Here is a 23,207-nt window from a genome sequence, read left to right as displayed (position 1 = left end):
TTGCAGACGATACAAAAAGATGTGGTTGAAGGGCAGGCAGCAAGAAGGCCAGGTGGGCAGAAAATGGAATTCTCTCTGGCCATTTGGGGATGAGAAACAAGACAAGAGAATAGTAAGTAGTAGGATTGTGAGCAATAAAGAGCTATATGGGGACCAAAGAATGCATCCCTGAAGGCAGCAGGACAGGTGGATAAGGTGGTTAAGGAGGCATAGGGGGAACTTTCCTTCACTCGCACTGAGACATGGAAGTTTTGATAGAACTGAATAAAGCACTGCAACACTAAAGCAAAATGCTGTGGATCCTCAAACTCCGGAATGAAACCCAGAAAACGTTGGAGACACTGAGCAGCTCTGCTGGCATTTGTGAAGCAAGAAAAGCAGAGTTAACTTTTCAAATCATCATCAGAACAATATAAAAGCAAATTACAGCGAATGCTGGAATCTGAAACCAAAAGAGAAAATGCTGGAAAATCTCAGCCAGTCTGGCAGCATCCGTAAGGAGAGAGAAGAGCTGATGTTTTGCATCCTGGTGACTTTCTCAAAGCTTTGTGAGAACAGTGTATACACTTCCCACTCCCACCCAAAGCAATGTGACCTCAGGAGGAGGGGAAAGCTGATTTGAGAAACGTATCTGAGGAATTGCTCCCTGGTTGCCTCAGACAATCGAAATGAGTCCAAGAAACCACTCTGGCTCCTGTCATCTTTCCCTTGAAGAAATTACAAGTGTGAAAGGACTGGTTTAATCTGGGGTACCTGAACTTGTGTGCCAGTTTTTACTGCCACCTTTATGCAGGATAATATACCTTTGTGTAATCCTTTCAGTTGAGAGTGCTGACGGGGTTGTTGCTCTTCCAGCAGAGTTGCAGGCGAGTGGGTTGTCTCGAACACTCCCACTCTTAGCGTCCTACTCCACGCAGAATCAGAAGGAGGAAAACTTTTCCAACATGTTCTTTGATCGCTCGCCGGTGGAGTTTGCACCTCTGAGGTAAGACCTGTTCTCTGTGTCCCTCTGTTCATCAAAGTAAACCAAGCAAACTAATTCTTAACCAAGCTGAGCAGCAAGGTGACTGGAGATTCAATGCCTGCAGAAAAGAGGGGAGACTAAAACTAGAGGGGTGTAGGTTTAAGGTGAGAGAGGAGAGGTACAAAAGGGTCCAGAGATTTAACCTAGAATGATATTTCCTGAAAGAATCACCAATTTCTGTTCAAGGGGTGGCACAGTGGTTAGCGCTGCAACCTCACAGCGTCAGGGACCCGGGTTCAATTCTGGCCTCGGGTCACTGTCTGTGCGGAGTCTGCATGGGTTTCCTCCGGGTGCTCTGGTTTCCTCCCACAGTCCAAAGATGTGCAGTTCTGGTTGATTGGTCATACTAAATTGACTCTAGTGTCGAGGGATTAGCGGGGTAAATATGTGGGGTTACGGGAGTGGGGATTGTGGTTGGTGCAGACTCGATGGCCTGAATAGCCGCCTTCTGTACTGTAGGGATTCTATGATTTTATTCTATGATATATTTCAGGGGGATCCCTGACCTATCTGGAGTATCGTGCGTGGGACACACAAGAGCATCCCAATTCCGGCAGGCAGTCACAGTGGAGATGTCCTCGGACCATGCGAGAGGCAGCCTCTCCCTGTCACAGCACCCACTTGGGGACATCAGCAGCGCATGCTCCTTGACGCAACATTCCCTGACACCTCCCAGCCCAAAGTGGTCAGAGGCCACAGAAGATGAGGACTTTGCTCAGGCAGAGAAATATATCCGTGACCAGTGCTTCATGGAGCTTCCCAGCGTGCTGCCATGCACCAAGAGTGACGGATCCCAGCCTCGTTCAGGCAGAGTGCTCACTGTTTCTGGACATGAGTCGACTCTGGTGGGGGAGCTGCCCACTCCACTATTGCTGGAGGAGGAGGAGATTGGATTGCTCAGCAGCTCAGGCTTTACATCCAGTCCCAGGAGTGAGACTGAAACCAATAGGCCTCTCGATGATCAGCAGAGGAGCAGCTCACTGGGGGCAGGGGACACACATGGCAAGACAGGAAAGGAGTGGGAGCTGAGCGCCTCTGACCCCCAGCTTGCTCCACTTTCCCAGCAATCATCTGACCCTGAGCTCTTTGTGCTGCATAAGCAATCTGACTTGATTTCCTTTCCCAAAGCTCCCGAAAACGGGAATATGAGTTCAGCAGATCCGGGGAGACCAGGGATTTCTGACGTTGTGGTCCAATCAGAGGAGCAGCAAGCGAGCATCTCCAGTCAGACATCCCAACTGGAATGTCAAAGACCCTCCTCTTCCAATTCACCTGCAACTTCCACGAATGGTCTCACCTCAGGAACTGGGTTGGTGACTGTGAGCATCGAGCCTGTCATCTCAAACTCCGGAAAGGGCGATAAGATCGTTCTGTGCCCCGGGTGTGGTGACAGTAAGGGTGATGGGACAGAGCTGGAGCAGAAAGACAGCGAGCTTTCTCCCACAGAGTGTGCACCAAGCTTCGCCAATTCCTCGCTCCTCACCTCCTTAGCTGATCCTGTCTGTCAGTCTACACCAGCCCTTCCCTCCAATTTACCAGCCAGGGCCTCTGTTCAGAGCAGCCAGGGAAAGCGGGTGGCAAATCGCCTCATTGAGAGCCAGGCTGCTGTGACTGGCACCTCCAAGTTCCTGCTGGCACCCTCGTTTGGAAAGCAGACCGTGAGCAGCACCAGTGAAAAGGCTGCCTCCTGCACCAGCTGGGCCTCTCCCACTACCCTGCAGTCCATGCCTCCCCTGAGCTATGTGGAGAAAGTTGGGGCGTGGGACCTGCACCATTGCCTAGGTAACAAGCCCAGCTTTGACAGCCTGGTGCTGCATGGTGTGAGAGGAGTTTCGCCCCGACAGCGGGCGTACAGCGCCATTGCCGACTCTTTAAACCACATTCTGTCACGGATTAACGGAGGTCAGATACCCAACTCTCTGCCACGGAGAAGTATTGCAGCGAATTTCGGAACCGCTCCCCAGCAGAGTGAGCAGCAGCAGCAGGCGGTGCAGAGTGACGGCCAACCATCAGGCACTGCAAACGCAGCTGTACCAAGGGGTGGCTCGCAGTCAGATGCCAGGGGAAGAAGCTTTGATGATGCCTCTCTCCACAAACCTGAGCCCCCTCGTTCCTGCCTGAATGAGGACCGAGGTAGCGGAGTTCGCTCACTGGAGTCCGTCACTGGTGCTCTGGGCAAGTGTCCCTCATCCTGCCGCAGCGGAGCTGACCCGTTGAGGCAAGACGACCCTCCGGTTACCAAGCTGGCTGATAGGGAGATAAACATCGATTCTGAACAGATCCCAAGAGGGCCTGAGCACCGTTCCATCTCCCCTGGTCCCAGCTGCGGCAGTACCAACGTCCATCCTGACCAACTCGATGTTGCCTCCCCAGAGGATGAGGCCAACTTGCCAGGCAGCTCACAGGACACTAGCCAGGTGGGCGAACAGACGCTGACTGTGTCAGGCCATTCGCTGACCAGCCTGGAAGTGGACAACTACATTCCCATCTGGACACCGTCGCGTCTCACCCCGGACCCCAACCAGTTCAATGTGGAAGACAGAATACCAGTGAGTACCTCGGCACAGTGGCTCTCAGCTCTGCAGCTTCCTGAGTACAACCCAAGGCATGGTGCCTTCTGTATGTAACACAGTCTGAGGCAGTGATCGGATTAGAGCACCATCCCATTTGAATCCTGCTCATGATCTCCTGTTTTGAGGAGACGGTGGTGTGGGGTAATGCAGAAGACTGGGCGAACGCTCTGGAGACCCGGTTCAAATCCCACCACAGCAACTGGTGAAATTTGAATTCAATAAATAAATTGAATTAAATTTATTTATTCCAGATGATATCTGGAATCTCATCTCAATAATTATGATCATGAAGCTATCATCGATTGTCGTTTAAAAACCCAATCTGGTTCACTAATGTCCTTTAGGGAAGGAAATCTGCCATCCTTACCTGGTCTGGCCTACACTTGACTCCAGAACCACAGCAATGTGGTTAACTCTGGGGTGGCCCAGCAAGCCACTCAGTTCAAGTGAAATTTAGAGATGGGCAACAGATGCTGACCTGAAGATCAATGCCCAAATCCCCTGAAAGTAAAAGTTTCAAAAAATCATCCCCTGTGCAGCTAAGTTAAAGTTATGTTATGAAAATCATCAATCCTAATTCTGACCTCTGTGGGGCAGCACAGTGGTTAGCACTGCTGCCTCACAGCACCACCCGGGTTCGATTCCCAGCTTTGGTCACTGTGTGGAGTCTGCACATTCTCCCAGTGTCTGTGTGGATTTCCTCCGGGCGTTCCAGTTTCCTCCCAAAGACTGAATCTCGTGCTGGTTAGGTGCATCAGCCGTGCTAAATTCTCCCTCAGTGTACCCGAACAGGCACCGGAGAGTGGCGACTAGGGGATTTTCACAGTAACTTGCAGTGTTAATATAAGCCTTCCTTTGACACTAATAAATAAACTTTAAACTGAAACTTAAAACTGTATATCTTCTCCAGTCACCATACTCTGCTGTTGCTCAAGATAGTTTTGTCTCCATGGTGTTACTATCCTTTTATTACACGAGCCTCAACTTTACTGACAAGCCAACAATGTGGCACTTTCTCCGATGCATTTTGGAAGTCCCCATGCACCAGATAGCCCACGTTCCCCTCATCAACCTCTCTGTAACATCTTGGAGAAACTCAATCAAAATTAGTTAAACCTGATTGGCACGTAAATAAAAACAGAAAATACTCATCAGCTCAGGCAGCATCTGTGGTGAGAGAAACAGAGTTAAGGGCCAGAATTCTGCAGCCGTTCACGCTGGCTGGTTTCTCCGGTCCCACCGGCAGCGCACCCCCACGCGCGGGTTCCTCATCGGCATGAGGTGACATCAGTGGGAATTCCCATTGATAACTGTGGGATCAGAGAACCCCACCCCAAACAAACAACACGCCGCCTCCCACTGGCAGGAAACGCACAGCTGGGAGGCCAGAGAATTTCACCTCACATTTTAGATGGTTGATCCTTTATTAGAAGCAGCATCCGGCTTTTTTCTAATAACTCCTCATGTGGCTCAGTGCTAGGGAGGTAGAACATAGAACACAGAAAAACTACAGCACAAACAGGCCCTTCGGCCCACAAGTTGCACTGATCATATCTCTACCTACTAGGCTTACATAGTAAGTAGAGATATAACCCTCTATCTTACTAAGTTCCATGTACTCACCCAAAAGTCTCTTAAAAGACCCTATCGAATCTGCCTTCACACCACCAATGGCAGCCGATTCCACTCACCCACCACCCTCTGAGTGAAAAACTTACCGCTGACATCTCCTCTGTACCTACTCCCCAGCACCTTAAACCTGTGTCCTCTTGTGGTTTAATGATCACATAGAAAGGATGAAAGAGAGGTTAAAGGAGGGAATTTCAGTGCTTGGGGGTGAGGGAATTTAAGCGTCAGTGGGCCGAGATGAAAATCGGGGCTACTGAAGAGGCTGGAACTAGAGGAGTGCAGGTATTTCAGAGGGTTACAGGACTGGAGGAGAAAAGTTCCTTTGCTTATTAGTCACAAGCAGGTTTACCTTAAAACCTCAATGTAGTTACTGTGAAAATCCCCAAATTGCCACACTCTGGCGCCTGTTAGGGTACGCTGAGGGAGAATTTAGCACGGCCAATGCATCTAACCAGCACATCTTTCAGAATGTGAGAGGAAACAGGAGGAAACCCACACAGACACAGGGAGAGTGTGCAAACTCCACACAGAAAGTGACCCGAGCCGTGAATCGAACTCGGTCCCTGGTGCTGTGAGGCATCAATGTTAACCACTGCCCCCTTGCTGCCACATTATTGGGAGTACAGGGATAAAGAGTGGAAAAGCCATGGAGAGGTTTGGAAATGAGGATGAGAATTTTAAACTCGGGATGCTGCTAACTAACGAGAGCACAGGGGTGATAGGGGAATGGGACTCATTGTTAGCTGCGACACGGGTGGGAGAGTTTTGGATGACCACATGGAGGGTAGAATGTGGGGAATGAGCCACTGATTTCCACGCACTCCTTGTGCCAGTCCTCTGATTTCTGCTCCTGCCTGCCACTCCCTCACCCAGACAATTAAACCACACCACACCTCAGAAAAGCACCAGGTTTCTCTTTTCTCTTTTAATTCACAGGTTTTAAGTCGGTCTGCCTTGTTGTCCAATGAGGGGCATACACGCAATGGGTCGTACTCGGGCTGCTCTTGGATGTTCGAGAATAGCCTAGTGCTTCATGTCGTTAGTGTGTACGCTTAAACTGGACCAGATGCTGGGCAACCAGACAGCTCAGTGACTATCACTGTTTGCTGTGCAGACACATGGATTTGGGCCAGTGTCTGTGGGAGTTCGCGCATTCTCCCCGTGCTTGCTTGGGTTTTCTCCAGGTGCTCTGGTTTCCTCCCACACCCCAAAGATGTGCTATTAGGCTGATTGGAGGTAATAAATTGTCCCTAAATTAGCTTCCCTCAATGTGGAATGCCTTAAGCATAGGTCGTGGGTGGAGGGGGGACTGGTAATGTTAAAATGGTGGTGTGGGCTCGTTGGGCTGAAGGGCCTATTTCCCGGGCTGTTTTTGTTCTTTGTTTCCTTTTTTGTTTCAGCCAGAGAATATTGCAGAAATGGTCTGTCCGTATGTTTAAAATTCTGCTTTATAAGTATTCAGAATGCACTGTATGTAAATCCTTACACTGGCTATGTTGTTGGACTTGTGGACAGCCATCAAACCAGCTCATTCCCCACACACGCAGGTGACAAGTGTGATGGTTTCCATGTGATTATTTTGAAATGGAGCACAATAGAATAAAAATATCAGTATTCAGATGGAACTTACTGCCAGAGGGAGTGGTTGAGGCAAATAGTGCAGTTGCATTTAAGCTAGAGAAGGGAATGAAGGTCAACATAGAATCTGCAGTGCAGCCGGAGGACATTTGGCCCATCGAATCTGCACCAACAACAATCCCACCCAAGTCCTATTCCAACGACCCCACATATTTACCCTCCTAATCCCCATGACACTAAGGGGCAATTTGGCATGGCCAGTCCACCTAACCTGCATATCTTTGGGGTGTGGGAGGAAACTGGAGCACCCGGAGGAAACCCACACAGACACACGGAGAATGTGCATAGTCCACACAGACAAGCTGGGAATTGAACCCAGGTCCCTGTGAGGGAGCAGTGCTAACCACTGTGCCACTGTGCCGCCCCAATCAAAGTGAAGAATGTGGGTTGTGGAGAAAGGGGGAATGTTATGCTGATCGAGTAGGAGCGAGGATGGACAGAGGCTTTAGCAGAGCGTAAATGCCAACATAGACTGACTGGGTCAGATCAAACAGTGCATTGTGTTATTTCTGTCAATACAGTACAATGATCTTTCAGGTTAGTAATGATGGACTATTCCCATCAAGCTCTGTTTAAGTGCCATAAAACACAGACAATGCCAGGTGGCACATTACTGCATGGTTTAGCCATTGTATCTGAAGTATAGTTCCTGCAGCCACCTCCGGACACTTGCTGCCCAACTCAAAGCCAATCCTATTTGTCTAAACAGGCAGCCTGAAACGTTTTTCTCAGCTCCACTGACCCACATCCTGCCTCTCCTGGTGAGCCGATGAAGTTAAAATCCTTCTCTCTGCCTTACGTTCGCCTTCCTCACAACTTAAAATGCCATTTAGTCTTTGCATCATGGATTAATGGCACCCAGACTCCTCACCTGAACCATTAATATGGATTGTAAATAGTTAACACTTACAGTACCCCAATAATTAGAACTTGGCAAGCCAAAGATGTTCCAGTTCCCCCACTCCCTGTTTTCTGTCATGTCAGTACACCACCCCAGTCCCCTGAGCTCCTCCAGCTGGCAGGACCATGTTCGTCATGTGTTGTGGAACTCAGTTTCACAGATGAAGACAATCTCAGCAGTATGTGTGCTGGACAGCAGAAGAGATAACGAGAGAGAATAACCTGTAAGCAGTCAGAGTCTGTGGTACCATGTCGCAGAGGGAGAATGATGACTTTGGGAGGTGGGGACTGCATTTAATTAACTGCAACTTCTAACATGATGTGTTTTACTGTTCCCAGATTTATCTTCAGAACCTGGGAATTAACCAGTCACCAGGGAGCATATTAGGGTCTAAAGGGCCATTAAAACAGCTGGATTTAACCCCAATGGAGCTGAAAAGGCTGAAACATGTCATTGCAGAAACAACTAAAGGACTTCAGGATGCGGACGGTAAGATCTGGCATGTGGCATTAGGTAACGGTGACTATATTCAGCGGGGAGTGAGGGTGGAGCATGCGTTGAGCGAGGGTGGAGCATGCGTTGAGTGAACGTGGAGTGTGTGTGTGTGTGTGTGCTGAGCGAACGTGGAGAGTGTGTGTGTGTGTGTGAAGGGTGAGTTTGGAGTGTGCTGATGATTCCCAGCTGCAGTCACCGTCAACCCTCTCGCCCTCTTCACTGATTCTGATTTCTCTTTCTGTTCCTCTGCTATGTAAGATGAGTGGAAAGATTCTCCAGGTAAATATTGGAAAGCCTGAAGACATTGTCTTGTTTCCTTGTCACTTCCCTCCCTGGAGCCTCTGTCAGAGGACGAACCTGACCGTTTGTGACCATGATGTCCTATGTGAGCTCATACCTGCCTGCCTCCCTCCACAGCGCAGGGATTGCCACAGTTACAAAAAATGGTTCACCGCCACCATCTCCAGGTGTGACTAGGAATCTCGATAATCGCTCACCTTCCCACACTCGGAGAGGGAATGAACAAGTCTCTTTCCCAGGAGAGAAATTCCTATGTTATCAGCTGTTGCCCTAGCTGGGGGTGAGCTGATAAATTACTGCCCGGCGATGCTCAATTCCTCAGGCTCAGCCACTGGGAGAAAGGGAGCAGATTCTCCACTCTGATTGTCTGAACAATAGAAGTGTAATGAATTTACAATAGGTTTATTAGCGTTGAGATAGATCGATGTTGTTAATTGCTGATTATCTCTAAATTGCAGGCCTCTCTTTGTTGGATCATGTTTCAAGATGCAGTTTCCATTCTGATACTCTGACTCACAGCACGTCCATTGCCATTGGCTCTGACAGAAGCCAGGACACCCCGAATCGTACCGATATGTCACCGGGGCTGCTCACCAACCCAGCTGGAAGCTGGAGCAGCTCTGTCTATCCTCCGGTCACCAGGCAGCTAGACTTCAGCCAGCATCCATCCCTCACGCAGCCTGTCCAGGGGGACTTGCCTGAAGGGAAAGGCAAGCCCAGCCCCTCATTACTGAACGTGACATCGAGTCTGAGCTCCAGCTCTGTCTGCAGGAGTGCTGGATGGCCTTCATACGGTTTGGAAAGCCACCCCGATGCTGTTACCCGTGACCCCAAGCCTTTCTGGTCCTCTCAGGGGAGCAAGAGATCATCTGCTCCTTCCCCTGAGACTGGTGTCCAAATGGTTAGGGAGAGGGTGGACACCTTCTCAGCTGGCAGACGGAGCTGGAGACTCTCTCACCCACACCAGGACGATACTGTCCAACATGAGGATGAATTCATTGGTTTGAAGACTCTGAGTGAGATCCGTAAGCTGCTGAGTGAAACAGGAACCAAGCAGGTCTCCCTCGCTTCAGACTTTCCCCCAGAGAAGCTCCACTGCGATAATGATGAGGTTGTAACATTGGCGAATGGTGAAGAGGGTGAGTTCCTCTCTCGGTGCACAGTCACATGTCCACAGTCCAACAGGCTATTGGAACAGAGTCCTGGCACAGGAGTGTGTGAAGGCCAGAGGACCCCATTCATGTTTAGGAATGCCAGCCGCATCGCTCGCTCCCTCGGAGGGGAGGGGGAGTGGCAGGCACTCCGTGAGAGACGAACCATAACTGCAGGTGGAGACAGAGTAACACAACCAGCCTTTGTGCCCCGTGTGGGCAGGGTTGAGCCTGAGGGCTGTAGTGGGGCCACTGTTGGCAGGTTGGACACTGTGAAACAGGAAGAGTGTTCTGGAAGCTGCTCAAAGCCAATCAGACTGACAGCATCAACGCCCCCACCCATTCCCCAGCTGACCGGCCACCCTGAGAGGGCCCACACACTCAGTGACGACAGCAGGACAGATGCGGGGCTTGAGGAGGACAGCAGTACTGACTCACTCACTGCACGAGTATCCAACCTGCTCAGAGACCAGAGTCATACAACACAGGAAAGATATCTCAGCAGGGCTGCAGACAGAGTGAACCACACAACATACGGTGAGAGAATCAGTAAGCAGTCTCCGAAATCCTTGAACCCACTTCCTGTACGTATTGTCATCACCAGCTAACAATCTGTTATAGGAATGGTTAATGAAACAGTGTAGAGGGAGCTTTACTCTGTATCTAACCCCGTGCTGTACCTGTCCTGGGAGTGTTTGATGGGGACAGTGTAGAGGGAGCTTTACTCTGTATCTAACCCCATGCTGTACCTGTCCTGGGAGTGTTTGATGGGGGACAGTGTAAAGGGAGCTTTACTCTGTATCTAACCCCGTGCTGTACCTGTCCCGGGAGTGTTTGATGGGGACAGTGTAGAGGGAGCTTTACTCTGTATCTAACCCCATGCTGTACCTGTCCTGGGAGTGTTTGATGGGGGACAGTGTAAAGGGAGCTTTACTCTGTATCTAACCCCGTGCTGTACCTGTCCTGGGAGTGTTTGATGGGGACAGTGTAGAGGGAGCTTTACTCTGTATCTAACCCCGTGCTGTACCTGTCCTGGGAGTGTTTGATGGGGACAGTTTAGAGGGAGTTTCACTCTGTTTCTAACCCCGTGCTGTACCTGTCCTAGGAATGTTTGATGGGGACAGTGTAGAGGGAGCTTTACTCTGTATCTAACCCCATGCTGTACCTGTCCTGGGAGTGTTTGATGGGGGACAGTGTAAAGGGAGCTTTACTCTGTATCTAACCCCGTGCTGTACCTGTCCTGGGAGTGTTTGATGGGGGAGAGTGTAGAGGGAGCGTTACTCTGTATCTAACCCTGTGCTGTACTTGTCCTAGGGGATGGGTCGCACGATCTTGGGGGCTGGAGAGGGGTTGACAGTCAGGGCTAGCGTGGGCAGAACCTGACCATATCTCTTTAATCTAGGTGAGGAACAGATGAAGCTGCTGATACAGTCTCCTGACCCACTCTCAACCCTGGCTGAGGAGGACAGGAGGAAGATTGAAGAAATTAAAGCAGAATTACTTCAGGCATCTAAGAACTTCACTCAGCCTCAGGTAGGGTTGAGAAAGTGCATTTGTCTTTCCACTGTTTTTCTGTTCCTAACCTGAGTTATTCCTGTCCTGGGACTTGGAAGGGAGCTTTACTCTGTGTCTAACCCAGTGCTGTATCTATCCTGGGAGTGTTTGATGGGGACTGTGTAGAGGGAGCTTTACTCTGTATCTAACCCCGTGCTGTACCTGTCCTGGGAGTGTTTGATGGGGGACAGTGTAGAGGGAGCTTTACTCTGTATCTAACCCCGTGCTGTATCTGTCCTGGAAGTGTTTGATGGGGACAGTGTAGAGGGAGCTTTACTCTGTATCTAACCCAGTGCTGTACCTGTTCTGGGAGTGTTTGATGGGGGACAGTGTAGAGGGAGCTTTACTCTGTATCTAACCCTGTGCTGTACCTGTCCTGATGGGGGACAGTGTAGAGGGAGCTTTACTCTGTATCTAACCCTGTGCTGTACCTGTCCTGGGAGTGTTTGATGGGGACAGTGTAGAGGGAGCTTTACTCTGTATCTAACCCCGTGCTGTACCCGTCCCGGGAGTGTTTGATGGGGGGACAGCGTAGAGGGAACTTTACTCTGTATCTAACCCCGTGCTGTACCTGTCCTGGGAGTGTTTGATGGGGGGACAGTGTAGAGGGAGCTTTACTCTGTATCTAACCCTGTGCTGTACCTGTCCTGATTTGATATTGACACTGGCTGCTGAAAATTGGATGTGAGTTGGAGCCTGGATGAGGTGGTGAAGAAATCAGTTGTTTATTATATGGTGAGGATTAATCATCAATGTTTGGACGATGACTACTTTTCTCCTGAGTAGGTTGTGACAGTGAGTGTGAGCGAACTGGTTGGACTGTTGCTGACATTGCAATGCTCACTCTGTACCTTGTTATACTCAGTATGAAAGTGAATGAAGCCAGGCTGAATTAAACAGACTTTGCTGCCTGTGTTACCCTGAGCCATCTGAGGCTCTCGATCCATTCATTATGTGTTAGGGTAACAGTTAGTAAACAGAAAGCAACAAGTCTGGACCTGACTCCTCTCTGAGCTGGCCAATGGGACACATTAGATGTAGAAAAGCCTGGAGACGGTTTACAAGAATCAACATTAGAATTTGCAGCATGTAGATAAGGTACAGTTTCTGCTGGTATCCTCTCTCTCTGTTTCCACTCTCCTTTTAACCTTTCTATATCCTGTATTCTGTCCTCCTATTCTGTGAACAATCTGTTAGCTACTTCCATTCAGAGTATCAGTTGTTTGGTTACAGTATAATCAGTATACTCAAGTTCATTAGTTGTGATCTGTGATAGTCGAAAATATCTGTTATTCAATCATTTCCCTGTTTAATTCCCTCCATGATAATAAGAACAAAGAAAGGTATTGCACAGGAACAGGCCCTTCGGCCCTCCAAGCCCATGCCTATCATAATGCCCTAACTAAACTGAAAAAAAACCTTCAGCCCTTACTCAGTCCGTATCCCTCTGTTCCCTCCCTATTCATGTACCCATCCAGATGCCTCTTAAATGTTGCTAATGTGCCTGCTTCCACCACCCCCTCTGGCAGCATGTTCTAGGCACCCACCACTCTGTGTGAAAAACTTCCCCCACATATCTCCCTTAAACTTTCCCCCTCTCACTTTGAACCTGTGCCCCCTTGTATCTGACACTTTCACCCTGGAAAAAGCCTCTGACTATCCACCCTGTCTGTGCCTCTTATAATTTTGTAGACCTCTATTGGGCCTCCCTTCAGCCTCTGTCTTTCCAATCAAACCTAGTTTATTCAGTCTCTCCTCATAATCAACTCCCTCGAGACCAGGCAACATCCTGGTGAATCTTCTTTGCACTTTCTCCAAAGCTTCCACATCTTCTGCTTTTGTGGCAACGAGAACTGCATGTAATACTCCAAATACGATCTAATCAAGGTTTTATATAGCTGCAACGTAATTTGCCAAGTCTTGTACTCAGTGCCCTGGCCGATGAAGGCAGGCATACCTTCCCTATTGTCTCTCCCTGTCTTAGTGACCTTACCCTGCTTTACTCACCCATCCCCATACCGCCAGAGACTGGTGCATCCCTTGCCTGTCCTCTCTTTTTGTGCCAAGGAAGCAATTCTGGTATCACTCACCTCATGCTTTGCTTCTCCAAGCTCCTATGTTGCTCTATGTGCCATGCCCTTTATTGTCCATCACTCGAGGGCAATTGGGGCTGTTAATTAAATGCCCACATTGCCAGTGGCACTTACATCCCACTAATGAGTGAAACAATAACTCTGCCTTGATAACCCATCTTAGAACCAGCCCCTTTGATTGAGCTTTTGGTTTTCCTTCCTAGTTTCTTCTCCTGTGGCTCAGAAGTCTTTTGTTATGGTTCAGGTCAGAAACTTTGATGTGTTTTATGGAGCCCACCTGGATCATAAGTTTTGCATCTTGAATTTGGCTTCAGGTATGATTCAAATGATCCACCACAGAGCTTTTATCAAACAAAGTTTATTTAAGAATATAGTTAGCATATACAGTAAGAAAATTAACAATAACTTTTATCAATTACTAACAAGAAACAAAATGACCACTGTAATGTATCACCCTTAATGAATATATCTAAGATGTTCCAATCCAAAGCAAAACCTTCCTCAAAACCATTTAAACAAGTTCAACACAGCAAATACTAATGCTCACGTGATACTGGAAATGTAGTCCTTTAGTGGAAGTTCGCAGTCCTCTGGATTGAATAAGTTGAAGTCAAAACAGATTTCAGAACCCCAGGGAGAGACTCTCGGGTCAAGCCACCAACTGCAGAATCTTTACTGCAGGAAAGTAAGGCCTTTTTTTCAGATAACCAGCAGAATTTCCAAAACAACAAGAAGAGAGGGAAAACACTTCTTTTAGCTTGCTGTCCCTTCTAAATACTAAACTGTAGTTCAGAACTGAAAATGAAAGAACTTCTGTCACCTGACCTGCCACCCAGATTTCTTTTCCTCCTAACAGTGCAGAGTCATGAACATCCCAGTAAAAATAAACCAACCCCAGATTAAGCAGCAACAAAAGCAGCAATCTCCAGTCAAACCAGCAGCAATGACATCAGCTCGTACTGTGAACTATAGAAACACTGAAGCTGTGAGAGCCGCAGAAATCATGAATAAAAAAACCCTTTCTTGAAAGTACACCAGCGTCACATTTTACAGCAGGGTGAAGTGCATTAGAATGTTTTTTCTTCTTTAAATATGCTTTCTTTTACTATTACTATTAATATCCTTCTACCGGCCTAACCAGTTTTTTTATAGTGTATAATATCTGTGATTTCTTCATGTTTAGTCATCCATGGACACAGAATGGACAATGAAAGCTTCATGTCCAAGCTTGCCACACACACACACACACACAATTGCGCACTGCACACAGGCTGTCATACTCACACTATTTCACACTCTCACACTCTCTCTCAAACTCTCTCTCAAACTCTCTCTCACCCTCTCTTTCACAGTCTCTCTCACACACACACACACACACACACACACACACACACACAGGCACACACACACTCATACACATACACACTCTCAGACACACACACACAATCATACACACACTCATACATAACTCGCTCACGCACACACTGGCTCATGCACACTGCATACACACACACACACACACACACACACACACGGACACGCACGCGAGTGCACTGGACACATACACAGACTCTCACGCTGCGTGTGCACACACATGCACATACACACGTGCACACACACACACACCCCTACACATGCATACAAAGACACAGGCAAGAATATTTGTGCTAGTGCATACTGCTGTAGATGCACATGCACAGTTGTGTACATAGATATGCACATATGTACAAATATATTTATGCATGCACACACAAGCACAAAGATGTGCATACAGTAATACACATGTTTGACACCATGTATATGTTATGTATACATGTATGTGCAGCAGACAAACATATGCGAGCACATGAAAACACTTATGTATAGGCAGACTATCCTTTATCTAAAGCCCTTGGGGCTGATTGTGTTTGGGTAGTCAGATATTTTTGGTTTCGGCTCCTGTGTATATAGAACATAGAAAACTACAGCACAAACAGGCCCTTCGGCCCTCAAGTTGCCCTGATCATATCCCTACCTACTAGGCCTATCTATAACCCTCAATCCCATTAAATCCCATGTACTCATCCAGAAGTCTCTTAAAAGACCCCAACGAGTTTGCCTCCATCATCACTGACAGCAGCCGATTCCACTCGCCCACCACCCTCTTGAGCAAAAAACTTACCCCTATATGGTGGGCCCAGGCCTATTCGGGGGAATGTTTTACCAATTTGTTGTAGTTCTTTGAAATAACAGATGCTGTAGATAAAGGGGAACCAGTGGATGTACTGTATTTAGATTTCTAGAAGGCATTTGATCAGGTGCCACATCAAAGGTTATTTGGAAAATAACACCTCATCGCGTAGGGGGTAACATCTTGGCATGGATTGAAGACTGGCTGGCAAACAGAGTTGGCATAAATGGGTCATTTTCTGGTTGTCAGGATGTGACAATGAATGCAATCAGCCCCAAGGGCTTCAGATAAAGGATACTTTGCCTATATATATGTGTTTTCATGTGCACGCATAAATGGGTCATTTCATGCGCGATCAGCATGGGTGCCATAACATTTTATAATGACTTGGATGCAGGAACTGAAGGTGTGGCTGCTAAATTTGCTGATGACAAAGGTAAGTGTAGTAAGATGTGAAGAGGACACAAGGAGGCTTCAAACGGATAAGGATAGGTTGGGTGGGCAAAGTGAAATTGTAAATTTTGGCAGGAAGAATAAAAAAGTGTATCCTCTAAATGGTGAGAGATTGCAGAGCTCTGAGATGCAGAGGGATCTGAGTGTCCTAGTGCATGAATCTCAAAAGGTTGATATACAGGTACAGCAAATAATGAGGAAAGCTAATAGAACTTTATTGTTTATTGTGAGCGGAATTGATTGCAAAAAATAGGGAGGTTGTGCTTCAGTTGTACTGAGCAGTTATGATACAACATCTGGAATACTGTGTACGGTATTGGTCTCCTTATTTAAGGAAAGGTGTAAATGTATTGGGAGCAGTTCAGATAAGGTTTACCAGACTGACACCAGGGCAGGCTGGGCTTCTACCCACTGGAGTTTAGAAGTGTAAGATATGACTTGTGAAATAAGATCCTGAGGGGGTACTGACAGGGTGGATGTGGAGAGGATGTTTCCTCTTGTTGGAGAATCTAGAACTAAGCGGCACTGTTTAAAAATAAAGGGTTGCTCATTAAAGGAGAATTTTTTCCCAGGGGGTCATCAGTCTTCCTCCAAAGGCAGTGGAAGCAGAGCCTTTGAATATTTTTAAGGTAATGATAGATTCTTGATAAGCCAGTGGTTGAAAGGTCATTGGGGGTAGGCAGGAATGTGGGATTGAGGTTAAGATCAGATCAGTCTTGATCTTATTGAATAGCAGAGCAGGCTCGAAGGGCTGAATGGCTTACTGCTGTTCCTGACACACATAGTCGCATTAGAATCCCTAAACCTAGGCTAGCAATAATCTACAAATTTAATTGTTTCCCCATTTACCAACTCTCCAACACCCTACTACTTACCTACTAACACTTATCATACCTGCAATGTAATATTGCATTGTTTTATTAACATACAAATGAATCATATCACCCTTCAGAAAAATGTTCAGTTTTCAGATGGATAAAGGATATTTAACTTGTGTATATTTAGTTGCTTCACATGCCTGCGTACACGATGTATTATGTACACAAATATTTCAGTGTGAACATACATACTCTGTGCTTACACATCTGTGTGCACACAGTCACATGCACTTTGTTTCCAGCAGTACCACAATAATAAGAGGTTAATAATCAGGAAGTTGATTTTCACCTCTTTGACTCAGGAGCGTCGAGATAGATTGCCGAGCCTGTTTGCCTTCATGACAGCTGAGATCAGTTAACTCAGCACCAATCAGGCTTTGTAGCAGGCAGTTCCCTGTCCACCTCCCAAACAGGCCTCTGGGTGGGGCTTAAAGGCTGGGGGCGGGGGGGGTCAGGCGGGTGCCTTGGACTTGAGCAGATTCACAAGTTCAGCTTTTTTTATTGCAGAAATTGATTGCTTCAGCAGCTGCTCCCAGGGTGTAAGTTGCTTTGCTTTAACTTTTTAATCCCTCTTGGTGTGTAATCCCCCCCACCCACTGCTGTTTGAGCCATGAAATCTGGTCACAGCCAAGAGCATCAGCTATACATCGTGTATGGCCAATGCATGAAGATGCAATTTATCCACCGGGTGTCTGCCTCTCTCTGTCTCCTTCTGAGTGATGCATGCTTTGAGTTTGAGCTGACTGGCATGGAATGGATGTTGACTTTGTGCTTATTTTGGTATTGTGTAGCCGGTTAGATAGGGGACTGAGAAAGGTACTTGTTCCCCCTGGAGCATGGTGCCTGCAGATTTGCTGAGTGAACATGATGTTGATGGAGGAATCGTTAACTGGGTGCAAGGCACAGAGTTCCAGTTCACAGAGAAGCTTTGAGGAACACTGACCAATATTCTAGTGACACAATGTGATAAGAAAAATGAGGAGACCCAGTGCAAGCTCAGTGGTACAATTCCAGTGGGGATGAAAGAACAGGGTGGGGTTTGTGCACAAGTATTTCAAAGTGGTAAGAGAGGTTAATAAAACATACAGGATCCTGATTTTAATAAACAGAGGCAGAGTGTACCAAAGCCCAGAAGTTATGCCACCCCTGTAGAGAATACCATGTTCCCACAGTCCAAAGATGTGTGGGTTAGATGGATTGGCCATGCTGAATTGACCCTTAATGTCAGGGGACTAACAGTGTAAATATGTGGGGTTAAGAGATTGGGGCCTGGGTGGGACTGTTGTAAGTGGAGGCTTGATGGGCCAAATGGCCTCCTTCTGCACTGTAGTGATTCTATTCTATAACACCAGTCTCCAATTGCCTCATAAAAGGTTGCTTCAGAAAGTTAGGGTGCACGGAGTTGGGGGTAAGGTGTTAACGTGGATAGAGGATTGGTTGTCTAATAGGAAGCAGAGAGTTGGAAGCAATGGGTGCTATTCTGGTTGGCAGTTGGTGACTAGTGGAGTGCCACAGGGATCGGTGCTGGGGCCTCAGCTATTTGCCATTTATATAGATGATCTGGAGGAGGGGGCTGAGTGTATGGTGACGAAATTTGCTGATGACACGAAGATGAGTGGAAAAGCAAATTGTGCGGAGGGTGTGGAAAGTCTGCAGAGAGATCTGGATAGGCTGAGCGAGTGGGCGAAGACCTGGCAGATGGAGTATAATGTTAGCAAGTGTGAGGTTATCCATTTTGGTAGAAATAATAGTAGGAGGAATTATTATTTAAAAGGGGAAAAGCTGCAGCATGCTACGGTGCAGAGGGACGTGGGGGTCCTTGTGCACGAATTGCAAAAACCCAGTCTGCAGGTGCAGCAGGTGATCAAGAAGGCGAATGGGATGCTGGCCTTTATAGCAAGGGGGATAGAACATAAAAGCAGGGAGGTCTTGCTGCAACTGTACAGGGCACTGGTGAGGCCGCAACTGGAGTACTGTGTGCAGTTTTGGTCACCGCACTTGCGCAAGGATATATTGGCCTTGGAGGGAGTGCAGAGGAGGTCCACTAGGCTGATACTGGAGATGAGGGGGCTAGCCTATGAAGAGAGACTGAATAGACTGGGTCTGTACTCCGAGTTTGGAAGGCTGAGGAGGGATCTTATAGCGACATATAAGATAATGAAGGGGATAGATAGGGTAGAGGTAGAGAGATTCTTCCCGTGTGGAAAGGATAGCAGGACTAGAGAGCACAACCTCAAGATAAGGGGGGGTGTAGTTTAGATCAGAGCTGAGGAGGAACGTCTTCACTCAAAGGGTGGTGAATCTCTGGAATTCTCTGCCCGTTGAACTGGTGGAGGCTACCTCGCTAAATATATTTAAGTCACGGGTAGATAGGTTTCTGATAGACAAGGGAATTAAGGGTTATGGGGAGAGGGCGGGAAAGTGGAACTGATCCACTTCAGATCAGCCATGATCTTATTGAATGGCGGGGCAGGCTCAAAGGGCTAGATGGGCTACTCCTGCTCCTATTTCTTATGTTCCAATTGTAAACAGCATACTTTCAGAATAACGTGCATTAACCAGAATAGTTCCAGGGTTGAAGGATTACCATAACACGGAGAGATTGGAAAAGCTGGACTTGTCCTCCAGAAAGTAGAGAAGGTTAAGATGAGACTTGAAAAGAGGTGCTGAGCATGGTGAAGGGTTTTGATGAGTGAATAGAAACTGTTTGCAGTGACTGGGTTGAAAACCAGAGTGCAGATTGACAGAAGAAGCAGAGAACACATAAATAAACCTATTGCACTAAAAAAAAGTGTCTCGGATTTGAAAGGAGCTGTCTGATGAGGTGATGGATACAGATCCAACAGTTAAATAATTCATGGAGAAACATTTGCAGAGATGCAGGAACGAGCAGGTGAGTGAAAACAACTGGATTTTTGTTTAAAAAAAAGACCTTGTGCAAGTTGGTTGGGCTGAACTACCTCCTCCTTTGCTGTATTATTAATTGTATAGTTACACACACTTAGCATTGACGCCTGATAAGGGAACTGTCTCCTGCGTGTACACTCTGAACTCCCAGCAGGGTGGAGAGAGTAAGGCTTCTGGACAGAGGCTCCTGGTTATTTAATGCAGTCAGTGTGACTGTGTGGTAGATGTAAACTAAACTGCCAGACTCACCTTGTGGGAACCATGTTCTCGGCTGATGTTCCCTGGAGCTTTGTCGAGGGTGCTTGACAGGGCAGATACTGAGAGAGTGTTTCCCCTGGCTGGGCGGGGGGGGGGGATTGTCAATAAGGGCCCAGAATAAGGGATTGACTGTTTAAGACTGAAATGAGGAGAACTTTGTGGTGGCACGGTGGCACAGTGGTTAGCACTGCTGCCTCACAGTGCCAGGGACTCGGGTTCGATTCCAGCCTCGGGTCACTGTCTGTGTGGAGTTTGCACGTTCTCCCTGTGTCTGCATAGGTTTCCTCTGGTTTCCTCCCACAGTCCAAAGATTTGTGGGTTAGGTGGATTGGCTGTGTTAAAATTGCCCCTTAGTGTCGCGGGGACTAGCAGGGTAAATAGGGATTTAAAGGATAGGTTTGTGGTTGGTGCAGACTTGATGGGTCAAATGGCCTCATTCTGCTGTGTACGTATTCCATAGATTCTGTAAATTTGTTCACAAGGATTGTGAATGTTTGGAATTCTAACCCTCCGGAGAGCAGTGGATGTTCAGTCACTGAGTTATCTCGAAGGCTGAGCTCAGATGTTTTTGCGTGCTAAAGGAACTAAGGAGTAAAGATCAGCCATGGTTTTGTTTGATGACGGAACGGGCTCGAGGGGCTGAGTGGCCTCCTCCTGTTTCTGTGACATAGTTGATGTCGGTGTTACTGGGCTGGTAGCGGGAGAGAGCAGTCCTGGCTTCTGCTGCTGTTAACCTGACCCCTCCGCATCACTTTCCTCCTGACTCCCTCTCCTCTAAGTGAAATGAAGAGTTCCCTGTCTGAGTTGGCAGAATGCAGCTGAAGACCGGGAAGGAGCAGAAGCCACAGCCATTAGGTGAGAATTGTGTAATCATCGAATGGTTACAACAAGAAGGCTAATGAGTGTATTTGGCTCTTTGCAAGAGCAGCTTAGTGAGTCCCACACCCTTATCTGTAGATCATATCCTTTCAGATAATTAGTTTATCGTTGTCACATATATTAGCATGCAGTGAAAAGTATTATTTCTTGTTCTCTATACAGACAGAGTACACTGTTCATAGAGAAGGGAACGAGAGAATGCAGAATGAGGTTTATAGTCACAGCTAGGGTGTGGAGAGAGGTAGGTCCATTCAACAGCAGCAGGGAAGTTGAGTCGGTCGGTACGTGACCTCAGACTTTAGAATCTTCTTCCTGATGGAAGAAGGTGGAAGAGAGAATGTTCAGGGTGCATGGGGTCCTGGATCCAATCCTCTTCCACAATCACTGATTAATCTCCCTATACCACTCTGAATATTTCCAGCTTTAGTAGAAGGGAAGTGGTGCTAGACAAACAGATGAAATAACCTTTGTGTTTTGGGCAGGATGGATATCCAGTGGATGCTGACGATTTGTCACTGACACCAGATCTTGCATCGTCGATGGACGCCTCCCCAAAGACTGAGCTGCCCGCAACCCCCCCTGCAGCTTTCAAATCTGTCAGCACAGCACGATCCCAGATCTCCAGCCTCCAGAAGCTTTCTGACAATCAGTTTGACACCACGGTGCAGCTGCGGACTCCCCTGCGCAGGAACCTGGACAAGCAGCTAAAAGCAATGGATCGGGGCTCCCCTGTGACTGACTGCACTCAGTCCCCTCCATCACCGCCTGCCAAGCCCATCATCGCCATCACCTTCTCCTCACGCAAGAAGCCCCCTTCCTCCAGCCCACAGCCCAGCTCTCCGCTCCCCAGGAAGATGCCCAGTGGACAACAAGGGGCCACTGGCCGGCCTGATGAGGAGTCTCCTAGCTGCATCAAGGCAGTGAGGGATGAGGAAGCCCGACTGCTGAGCCCCATGTATGGCAAGGTACAGGAGGAGGGTCCACAAAACGACCCGAAGCAGAGGGAGCAGCTCACCACCGAGAACAGTATTCAGGGACAGACTGTAGCAGAAACAGGTGAACCACCTTGTACTGACATTCCCACAGAACAGAAGCCCCGCTCCAGCTCTCCAGATCCCTGTAGCTCCTCTCCCACCAGGACTGTGCTTTCACACATCTGGGTAACCCTCTCTCCCAACCGGCCAGCTGTCTGTGGAGCTCTTCCCGATAACGTCCCCACCGGATCTGGGAAAATCAGTGCTGAAGACACATGCGTGACAGGAGATGGAGCACAGCCAGCTCCTCTCCCAGCCCGCCATGACTCTCCAGGTGTGTCCTGTCCTCTTGCCTGTCAGTCAGCAGACAAGGGGCCACCATATCCCCCTCTTCCCATGCCTACTCCGGGCTTTTATCCTGGCTTTCTGCCCTTGTTTGACTACCCCTCTGAAGCCAAGCCAGAGCCGAGGGTTCCGATTGCACAGGATGGCGGCAAGGTGGACGTGTCCACTCAAACAATCGTACGACCCTCATCGGAGCCGCCAGGTCCTGCTGCTGTTACAGTGGGGCAAGAGGTGTCAACGCAAACCAGGGGAACCCAGCCAGACGTGGGATTGAAGACAACTGTCAGCACCACAGCCACTTCCAGTCAGACACTGGTTACTCAAGGAACAGGTACGTACGCAGGCTACTAAACCAAGAACTGTACAGAGTGAATTCTCATTCCAAATACTGGGGTACTGGACACAGGCTGAGCCACGGGGATTTATATTACTGCTGTAGCTATGTGGGAACGTAGAAACAGGAGTCTGGATCAATATTGTCCCTCAAACTGGCTCTGTCTTTCCCTATCTGTGCTAATGATTCCAATTATCATTTTAAATTGATTTGATCACCACATCATCTTAAACTCAAGGGAATATAAAGAAAGTTCTATTAATTCCACTATCTAAGCCCCAGTTTCATTCAGACAAATTTACAGTACTCCCTCTAAAGCCAATATCTCCTTCCTGAGGTGTGAAATCCAAAACTGAGCACAGTGACAGTGAATGCCCTCTGACCAAAGCTCTGTACAACTGAAACATCGCTTCCAGCCCACACCCTTCGCGTTTAGGGCCAACATTTTATTTACTACCTTTTATTTTTTCAACCTGGTCTAACAGCTTTTATTGATTGATGAACTGATGAAAGTCTCTCTGTTTCTTACTATTTAGAAAATATTTCCATTTGCCACTCCTGGCATTGAGTGAATAGTCACATATTTACCAATTAGAACATGGGTCGTTCAGCCCATTGAGCCTGCACCAACCAAATGCCACTCAGGCCCCA

At 47.8% G+C, this 23,207-nt stretch overlaps 1 protein-coding gene across 3 annotated transcripts in view; it reads left to right on the top strand.

The window, feature by feature from the left end:
* Positions 1 to 23,207, top strand: part of alms1 (ALMS1 centrosome and basal body associated protein) — a 66,151-nt gene that overhangs the window by 17,431 nt on the left and 25,513 nt on the right. For 2 of the 3 annotated variants that reach the window (XM_080190474.1, XM_080190299.1), the window contains 6 exons: positions 856 to 985; positions 1,518 to 3,573; positions 8,104 to 8,254; positions 9,019 to 10,248; positions 11,114 to 11,244; positions 21,386 to 22,553. In XM_080190474.1, coding sequence (XP_080046600.1) covers positions 856 to 985; positions 1,518 to 3,573; positions 8,104 to 8,254; positions 9,019 to 10,248; positions 11,114 to 11,244; positions 21,386 to 22,553 — 4,866 coding nt within the window. The remainder of the gene's footprint in view (positions 1 to 855; positions 986 to 1,517; positions 3,574 to 8,103; positions 8,255 to 9,018; positions 10,249 to 11,113; positions 11,245 to 21,385; positions 22,554 to 23,207) is intronic. The other variant, XM_080190386.1, reaches the window with a different exon arrangement.

This window comes from Carcharhinus amblyrhynchos, chromosome 1 (genome assembly GCF_965287045.1).
Source record: "Carcharhinus amblyrhynchos chromosome 1, sCarAmb.v2.hapA, whole genome shotgun sequence".
NCBI classification, from domain to species: Eukaryota; Metazoa; Chordata; class Chondrichthyes; order Carcharhiniformes; family Carcharhinidae; genus Carcharhinus; species Carcharhinus amblyrhynchos.
The sequence above is the reverse complement of the archived record's forward strand: the minus strand, read 5'-3'. Positions and strand labels throughout refer to the sequence as shown.